The sequence below is a fragment of the Trichechus manatus genome, unplaced genomic scaffold (genome assembly GCF_000243295.1).
Source record: "Trichechus manatus latirostris isolate Lorelei unplaced genomic scaffold, TriManLat1.0 scaffold00068, whole genome shotgun sequence".
Lineage (NCBI taxonomy): Eukaryota > Metazoa > Chordata > Mammalia > Sirenia > Trichechidae > Trichechus > Trichechus manatus.
In genome coordinates this window covers 2,425,399-2,435,542 of record NW_004444004.1, presented here as the reverse complement: position 1 = coordinate 2,435,542, position 10,144 = coordinate 2,425,399, and the positions used below count along the sequence as shown (strand labels likewise).

The window sequence follows — 10,144 nt, the reverse complement described above, 5'->3', positions numbered from 1 at the left end:
ACTGTTATAAATGATTCTCTGAGAAGGAACCACTTGCTGATGTTCAGATGAATAGCCTATCTGTAAACAAGCAGGCTTTTACACGTAGGCTGAAGACATATACACAACAAACCATCTTTACAACATATGGCATCTTTAATTAAGTTGATACTGACAGGTTAAAAGACAGTAAGTGAGAAGATGACAGCTAGGGAAATAACGTATGCTATGACTATTTATGATAAAATGTTTAAAACATAAAAAAGTAAGGAACAGCAATTGGCTTTTTGTAATTAAAGAGGAATGACAAATCAGTCTTCCCAGTTCTTATACAAGCAGAGACCACAAGAGAATAATTCTTATATAAGAAGCACCAGGAAAGTAATAGTTAATATGTTTGTAGATTTTTTTTTTTCCAAAATTGTTTGGGGAACTCTGCCCAGTCAGGGATGAGTTAACACAAGATGAAAAAAATTAAAATGGGGGCATGTGATCTTAAGAGTGTCTTGGATAATACAGCAAAAGATAAATTGCTCCATAGACATCATAATTTGGTATATAACATGAACATTTAAAGTTCTGATAACTGCGACTAAAAAATAATCTGTTTTTTTAAAAGTCAAGTAAGAACAAGGGGACAAAACTCAAAATAAATTTACTCTCAGTAGTAACTTGATGCAAGAGTATAAATTTTCCCACTTTGATAAAAATGGATATAAAATCTTACTGTCATTCTAGGTTTTCCTATGTTTTCTGTGAAGAATGATTCATGCCAGGTCACATCTAAATGACTAAACATTTTGAGCTAAAAGGCTGTTTACACAATATACACATTCTTTACTTACAGAGCAAAATAAGCTTAAACACTTTTATATTAAAAACCTGGGATACAGTAGGATTAGTAGCACCATGAAAAATAATTCTTCTCCCAAACTGCAGTCTTTTATTTTACTCAGTGTGATTCTTCTCTTAATTGAATTTTTAACGTGCCATTTTAGTTACTGGGCAAAATATATAATCTTCATCTTATAATCCTTGGAGAAAGTCATTCTGGACCCAAAAAGTAAATTCATTTCCTTATTTCTTTTGTAGCAACATAATAGAGACCTTCCTCTGGCACATTAGTGAGGTACATCTGAATCTTCATGGTTACTAGTCAGCATATTCTCTTGGTCATATATAGTAGCACCATTGGTGGCAGCAGTGGTAAAGTTGGGGAGAGTGAGACATTGCTTCCTGGGAATATATATATATATATATATATATATATATGTATGTATCACATTTGAACACAAGGAATTCTTCAAAATGTTATGTTCTCTTCATACACACTTGGCATCGGCTAATACGTGTCCTCAAATCTCCTGCTTTCAGCGTTTCTGACTGAGGTTTGCTAGGAAAAAAGAACCAAGACATAAGATGAGCCTTTTCTGGTATTTCAGCTCTATTGTTGATTCAAATTCATACTCAAACATTCTATCTGTGTTTAGCAGCTCTAACAATTTAATGATTTACTTTTAAGCAGTGTGCTCGAATGCAGCAACTGCTATGGCCTAAGAGAGTAGTTGTCATGGATTGAATTGTGTCCCCCAAAAAATGTGGGTAGCAACTTGGCTAGGTCATGATTCCTAGTATTGTATGATTGTGTTATCTGATGTGATTTCCTTATGTGTTGTAAACTCTACCACTATGATGAGATTATATGTGATCTCCTCATGTGTTATATATTCTAGCACTGTGATGAGGTTATACTGATGAGGTTGACAAGATTAGTGTCTTAATGCAATCTCTTTTGAGATATAAAAGAAGCGAGCAGAGACACATGGGAACCTCACACCACCAAGAAAGCAGCACTGGGAGCAGAGCACATCCCTTGGACCTGAGGTTCCTGTGCTGAGATGCTCCCAGACGAAGGAAAGACTGAGGCATCACAAGGACCTTTCTCCAGAGCCGACGGAGAGAGAGAGCCTTTTCCTGGAGCTGATGCCCTGAATTTGGACTTGTAGCCTACTGGACTGTGAAGACAATAAACTTCTCTCTGTTAAAACCATCCACTTGTGGTACTTCTGTTAGAGCAGCACTAGATGACTAAGACAGTAGTGGTCATAGGTTTTTTTTTATGACTTTTCTCCCCATCACTGTTATCTTTGTCTATTTGTCTCTCTCTCTTTCTCTTATACAATCTTCTAGTAGTCCTAGAATGAGGAAGATCTAGGCAACTGAAGATGAATGTGTGATAAGGAATATAAGGAAAATATGAAGTAATAATAACTCAAAAGAAACAAATAAAAATGAATTTAAACTGAAAACAAAAAATAAAGGGAAGAATCCTAAGATACATGTATTATCTGTGGTTTTACTCTTTCAAACAGATGAGAGCCTTGAAAACATCCTGGGAAAGGAAATTACAGGGCTAGGGGAGAGAACACAGACAACAGCTTCAATTTCTGGAGTGGCCTCAGTCTAGGTGAACAGCTGCTGACTTGTTATTGAGCAGGTTTCCTTGACTCTATCTGATTTGCTATTGAAGGATTACTACCAAGGCATCTCAAACCACATTTAGCTAATATTAGTCAAGTCTGTTTTTCTGACCTGGACCAGATATATGAGGAGAAAAAGCAAGAATAAAGAACACATTCCAACCAATTCCTAACATTTGTTGGGTATAAATCATACATGAATCGTATCTCTCTTCCCTAGCATCTCTGAAGGAAGCTTAGGACCTGAACTAAAGCCATAAGCACCTTACCTGAACATGTCTGACACATCCACAGTTGCCAGCCAAAAGCTGTAGGAGTTGGCATAGTAGTTGCAGGTACCCCGCCCATGACATTCAATGAAGGGAGCTGAGCGAAACTCTTCTAAGCAGGAACCAGGCGAGGCCAGGGCTTGACCTGAGCCCTCTGCTCCTGCACTTGTGTGCTAGAAAAGACAAGGAAAAATGTGCCACAATACCCAGGTGCCATAATATCTTACTGAATACCCAAAAGGTGTGTGCTAAGTTTGGCCAAAAATGAAAATCCAGTTAAGGAATGAGGGCCAGAGGAAAGGGAATAGTATCTACACCAAAGGTAGTCATGAAAAGCAATGGGCACATTATGAAAATATGTTCCAGAAAATGTATGAGAGAAACATAGTACTTGGACAGAAGCTATTTGAGGTTCAAGCCTCTTATTATGCAAATGAGGGATTCCTCATATTAGGGAGAAATGCAGATTTGATGGACAGGTAGCTATGATGACAAAGGCAAGGAAAAGTGTTTCGTACCATCATGAAGGAATAGCCAATCCACAGGGAATCCCATCCCTGAGGACAATGAGGAATCTGGATTGTCTGACTGTGAACTGCAATAACCACAGCTGGAGATTCACATACTGCACATCTGGTAAGGAAAAGGGAGCGGAAACATCATCTATAAAGTGAGTATGTGGGAAACAGCAGTCCCTCTTCTTTGGAAGCTTTCCTGGTATAGAGGCCCATTAAGTTGTCTTCAATGCTCACAAAAGGAGGAGAAAAATGTACTTTGAGAATTGCTTTTACATAAGCCCTGTCTCCCAATATACACAAATGAAATTATAAACTAAAACTGTAAGCTTTTTTCAAGAAACTGCAGAATCACTGCTATAGCATTTTCATTTTCCATTGTGCCTTAAATTTGTATTCATACTTGCTATAGGCAATGCCATAATTGCTGTAAGAATTTGGCTTAGGGTATTATACATACTACTTGCTGTCAACATGCCCAACCAGAGGACAGACATTTAGCAATGATGAAACTGTGTTAAGAACAGTGTCTGGTAAATTGGAACAGATAAGAAACAACAGACACATTCTCAATCCCCATTTATTATTCTTGGTCCAAAGGACATTCATTAACCATTTGGCCATATCTAGAGTAGTGCAACATATTCAGAATGCTGGGAAGGTACTACCCAAGGCACTTGGGGATGTGACTGAAATCTATAAAATCAAGTAAAACAGCAAAAGAGTAGTATATACAGCTGAGTCTACCAAATCTTTTAATAAAGTGCATGAGGGGATCTCTTTGAAATGTGACTGAGGTCAATTTGGCACAAACGGTTTACCCACATAAGAGGGAATACATTTAGGGGATCTTTTACTTTCAAGAGGTGGGACTGACAAAAATCACAAGGAAAAAAAAAAAAGAATTCCCCAAAGGATCTGAGTAAATATATTTAAAAAAGCACTACACATTTTCTACTAAGAGAAGCTGAACTAGGTCTAACCTTTACATTCAATGTCAAAGAAACTAGACTTCCCAGGCATTTCTTCTTTATGGTAACTGGAATCTTGGATCAGTCAGGTCATGGTTTGGACTGAAAATGACAATATCCAATATTTCTAGGAAAGTGAGTTAAACTAGGATTCCAAGGTGGCAAAACCCTAGGAAATCTTTATTAATGTTACCACGTTCCCCTTAGTTACTCATGCTTCAAACCTCCAGCTATCACTTCCTCCTCCCCGTAGCTAATGAGTTGCCAAATTCTATCTATTCTATCAATGTGATATCTCAAATGCCCCCTACTGTGAGTTCCAGTCCACTCATACCAGGACTATAGTAATATCCTTCTTTCTAACTGATCTGCCTATCTCAGAAATATCCTCTTTGTAATCCATGTTACATACTGATGGCTTTGTAATCTTCCCTGAAGCGTAGCTCAAAAACTTTTGAGGGTTTCCCATTATATACCAACTAAACTCCAAACTCCAATCTGGTTACTTCTACCATCTACCATCTGGGCCCAAGCGAATTTCCCAATCTTTTCTCCCTATGCAACTTTTACCCTACATTCTAGCTACATAGATCTACTACCCATTCCCATTTTCTCTTCCTACTATGTCCTTCCCCTTTACTATGTCTAAAGTGCTTCCAATTTTTCAAGAATTGACCAGTTCAAAATACATTTCTTCCATATAGTTATCCTAGATTTCTCCAGTTGAAATTAAACATCCCTTTCCCTAAGCTTTCATAACATTTTTAGATCTATTGTAGCACTTAGCCCAAGCCTGATTTATATCAGATTCATTGACGTGTATTTGTCTAAAGACAAGTCTGTGAGCTCTTTGTATATTACACTGTGTCTATCACAGGGCCTGGTCAAAAGCAGATACCAATAAATATGGATCAAACTAAATACTGAACTGAATATTATAAAGGCACATCTGTTCTACCCAACCTGGGAGGAATATCATCAGATTATTAGCCTTGGATTCATTTCTGACTAACTAAACTAACGTGGGATTGGTAAAAGTCAAAGCTACACCGGTGTCTTACCGGCTAATGAATGGCTGGATGCTCTGCCCCTTCAGGGGCTCCATGCTCATTGGCATGGGTTCTGGGGTAGACAGCCAGTAAGAATAGTCGTTTCTCGAAGCAAAGTTGCAAACATTATTGATGTTGCAGAACATGAAAGGCATGGTACTGAAGTGACGAAGGCAGCTGCCAGCCGTCCCTAGGAAGAATTGGAAAGAAAAAGTTGAAGGGCTGCCTCGTGATGACACAAAAAACAACCTGCCCATATTTCTTGGATAACAAATATACTTTATTTCTTCAATTCTAAGATGCACATTTACTCATATTTTAATATTTCTAAAATCAGAACGTATCTTACAATTTATGTGGACATTTACTGTGGTAGCTCATTATATATTCCCCAAAGCAGTTTTTTTTTTAAACTGGTGATATATACCATAAACAATGGTGTCTTCAAATGGAGACTATTTAATAATTTATTGTGGACAAATGCAGGGCATACACTGAGTCCTTACAACATCATAGTACTATCTCCTACTCGAGGTTGCTCTCTCTTCTTCCAGAATATCCGCAATATACATCTTGTGAAGGAGCCCTGGTGGTGCACTGGTTAAGCACTTGGCTTGCTAACCAGCTGCTAACTGAAAGGTCAGCAGTTCGAACCCACCAGCGGCTCCATGGGAGGAAAAACCTGGTGATCTGCTTCTATGAAGATTACAGCCTAAAAAACCCTACGGGCAGTTCTACTCTGTCCTACAGGGTTGCTCCGAGTTGGAATTGACTCAATGGCACACAACAACAACATATATCTTGCATGGTTTGCAATCTGTTTAAGCCTAGAGACAACAGTAGTGCCAACCAATACTCACAGTAACCATGGGCAGGTTCAGAGGTGAATAAGAGAGTAAAAAAGGAAAAACAAACAAAAAATGGAGAAGAATAAATGATGTGACAAAGAAAGAAAAGCAACTAGCAGGGGCAATGGAGGTTATCTCTGAACGATCAAGTCTTTTTTTCCCTCATTTACTCACAAAAGGATGACGAAAAATGATGTACCTCCTCACATATTTTTAAGTTGACATCTAAAATTTTTAATCAGAAGTTTAAATTTATACTATGCCAGTTATTAAGATATTGGTTATTGTCTCTCAGCTCAAAATTGACCTTTCTATTCTCTATTTATGGAGCCCTGGTGGCACAGTGGTTAAGAGCTCAGGCTGCTAACCAAAACATTAGCAGTTCGAATCCACCAGCTGCTCCTTAGAAACCCTATGGGGCAGTTCTACTCTGTTCTACAGGGTCGCTATGAGTGGGAATCGACTCAATGGCAATGGGGCGGTTCCTCTACTTTGTAATACTGGGGCTGAGACTTTGCAAACCACATTTCTACCTTGCCAACTGTCATATCTGGTGTTTTGTAAATATTGATATTTAAAAACAAATCTTATGGAAACCCTGGTGGTGTAGTGGTTAAGAGCTACGGCTTCTAACCAAAAGATCAGCAGTTCAAATCCACCAGGCCCTCCTTGGAAATCATATGGAGCAGTTCTACTCTGTCCTATAGAGTTGCTATGAGTCAGAATCGACTCCACGGCAAGGGGTTTGGTTTTATTTTTTTTGGTTTTCACATCATTCTTCCAAATGTATCCAATGTAATGATTTGAAACTTAACATTAACCATTTAAAAAATTCCTGTACATAAACTAGCATTAAAAAAATATATAAACTCATATTTAAAAGTTGGAAATTTTACATTGTTCCTTTGGCATTTGGAAATTATATTTTCATTCCACTTCCCTCACAGTTTTATCCTAATATAATACAATTTTATTTTTGAAAGTCTTATTGATCATCCTGTCATATTTCTCTGAAACAAAAATTTAAAATAACTTTTTAGAATGTTGTTTTCATAAGGTTTGACATGTTAAATATTTTATTTTGAACTGAGTCAACATTATAATTATAAATTCATAATTAATCAAAATATAGATATAAAATTTATAATTATTAAACATAAAAGTAAACTTTTATCGGCAATGCATTTCTTAATGAGATGGATTAGAAGTGAGTTATAGAGCCTGGGTTAATGGAGCCTTTAACAAAACCATTATTTTGAATTGTCCCTTTCAAACTGTTCCCCAGAGGTTTTCACACTTTAAGGCAATGTGCCATAGTATAATTCTTTCATAAAGTGGGAGATGGGCAATAGTGAAAGCAGATGTGGGAAAGGAGAATACCCAAAGCATACTCACAGGCAGAACAACGTCAGGAGAAAGTACCTATGAAAACTGAAAATTTGAAAATTGATTCCCTTAAAAATACGTTTTGTAGCCCTTGGAAATTCTTCATGTATTCGAAGGGGTATGTCTACCTCAGATTAAAGATGGCTGATAAAAGACCAATGATTCTTGAACCTGGTGGATCATCATAATCAGTGGGAATTTTTATACTGTAGGATGCAGCCGTGGTGGTGCAGTGGTTAAAAGCCTGGCTGCTAACCCAAAGGTCGGCAGTTCGAATCCACCAGCTGCTCCTTGGAAACCCTATGGGGCAGTTCTACTCTGTCCTATAGGGTCGCTACCAGTTGGAATTGACTTGATGGCAACAGATTTGGGTTTTTGGTTTTTAGGTCTAGGATGGGCCTAGGAATCTTTTCAAAGGCTTCCCTTGAAGATTTTCCAAAGCTTCAAAAAAGATTTTAAAAATATTTTCAAAAGGTCCTTTGACTAAGTCACTTAACCTCTTGTCCAGTTTCTTTGTGCGTAAAATGAGGAAAAAAAACAACAAAAACAACACTTTTTCTCTATCTCTCTTGATCACAATTGTGAAAACCAAATTAGATATGGGATGTGAAAGTGCTTTGTACAATATAAAGTAATCTACAAAGAGAAACTAACATTACTCGCTAATTAGGAACAGAGCTGGGAATACCCCTGGTCTCAGAAAAAAAGAGTAAAGGAAGGGTACATAAAAGGAAGGCCAATAATGATGAGATAGGCGTGTTTGGTTGCATCTGTGGCGCAGGCTGCCCACAATAATTCAGAATCCTGGGTTCTCTGAATTCTCAAAGAGACAGTGATCCCATGCACTCTCAGTGTGTCCCACACCCTAAAATCATGAGGCTTCAATAGACTAATGGTTCTCAGTATGAGTTTTCTCCCAGCCAGAACAGTTTTAGTATTCTATCCTCCCTCTCCAATCTCTTTTTTACATACCATAATCCTTCCACTAATCCAGCACAGACTGTTTACTCTCTCAGGTGGTTGTTTCTTTAACATCAAAGCTATAGTTGCCTCTATTCTTTGCTTAGTCATCAAGATATCTCCAATTTGATCCTTGTGTGAACCCCTGAAACATACGACCACCCTTGGGATCTTGGGCCCAATCATGGGCTTCCTGTGTCCTAGGCTGAAACTTTACCAGAGTCAGGGCCAGTTTGCAGCCTCCAAGTTGGAATGCATGTTCTGGCTGCTCTTGATTGACCAAATATATACATTCTGAAAAGTTATAGTGAAATATTTAGATAGCCTACCCTATTTTCTCTTTGCATTGCATTTTTGAGCTTCATAGTGCTCAAAAACTCCTAATGGTTCCCATTGACCTGATAGAGGTATGGAAGAGAAGTGAGGGATCTGAAGTTTACAAGCTTGATTATGGGTATAAGTAAGGCTTTGACAGTGAAGACAGAATGGACTAAAAAGGAGAAGAATTTTATGAGGAAACAACTAGAGAAAGTTACCTAAAAGATAAGAATACTTTCACAATGAAAAGTTATCAATTGTGAAATTAGGGGAAAAAAGATGTAACGTAAAGGAAAACGAAAGAAACAAGGCAGCAGAGGAAAGATGAAAAGGAGAAAAAGAAAATCAGAGGAAGAAAAGAGAAGTAGAAGAGGGAAAAAAGAGATGTTGCGTAAACTACTTTATCTAGCTTCATAAAAGGGTCTGTGAGCGCTGGCTTCCACAAAAGGGGACATGCCTAGTCTAGTGGGCCAGAGCTGTCTGGGAACACAGTGAGCACAGCAGACCCCTGGGGGTCTCTGCTGCTACAGAACTGTTTTCACAGAATGGCCCAGCCAAGGGGACCTCAGGAAACCTCTCACCACAGAGATCCCAGAAACTCGAAGACTAGACTATCTTCTTAAATGTCTTTATGGAGGCAAAAGTGACCCCTAAAATAGGCAGTCCCAGGTCAAAATTGGGACTCCAGCATAAAAGTCAAAATTCCAGAAAAGGCCCTCTCAGTTTTTGGTAGCTGTAAAAGAAACAGCAGCACAGAATCTTCAAATCTTAGGGATGGAGAGGTCTTGAGGGTCATCCAGTCCAGTCTCATTCTATTAACCAAACTGTCCGCCAAAATATAGGGAAAATACATGGGAATACATTAAGTGAAGTGGATTTTGTATGAAAATATGGTGCTTTGCATAGCTTTAAAGTACTCTGATAATACTTTAGAAAGCTAAGACACTTATTTTAGGAACTATTAATTAGCACAATAAAGCACTTAACCTTTACATTCTTTGATCTAGGAACCAAGATTCTCTTCAGAATTCTTCTTTCAACTTCATGAAGGCCAGTGTCAGGGAAGAGGGAACTATCTCTCATGAGTTATAAACGCTGCTCACTCAAGTAGCTGCTATACTGTAGAGATTGCAGGGAATCTTCTTTCATAACTAAGCTAAGTAAATGTGGCCATTTCCAAAATGTCTTGCTTTAGGCCAACAATTGCACCTCACACTAGTTAATTAATGCTTTTAGTTTAAGGTTAAATATTAGTCATTTAAAATATCATTGTGAAGACGTTCAATTGCCCTTGACATGGTCTTCAACTTAGAAGCCCCAAAAGAATAGAGAGATGCACTCTTTGGCCTACAGGATTTTCAAAACAAAA

At 38.0% G+C, this 10,144-nt stretch overlaps 1 protein-coding gene across 2 annotated transcripts in view; it reads right to left on the bottom strand.

The window, feature by feature from the left end:
- Window positions 1-728: 728 nt before the first annotated feature.
- Window positions 729-10,144, bottom strand: part of COL4A5 (collagen type IV alpha 5 chain) — a 333,343-nt gene continuing 323,927 nt past the window's right edge. For both annotated transcript variants that reach the window (XM_004379760.2, XM_004379761.2), the window contains 4 exons: window positions 5,276-5,453; window positions 3,247-3,361; window positions 2,729-2,901; window positions 729-1,372 (listed from right to left, as the gene is read on the bottom strand). In XM_004379760.2, coding sequence (XP_004379817.1) covers window positions 1,291-1,372; window positions 2,729-2,901; window positions 3,247-3,361; window positions 5,276-5,453 — 548 coding nt within the window. In that variant the 3' untranslated portion in view covers window positions 729-1,290. The remainder of the gene's footprint in view (window positions 1,373-2,728; window positions 2,902-3,246; window positions 3,362-5,275; window positions 5,454-10,144) is intronic.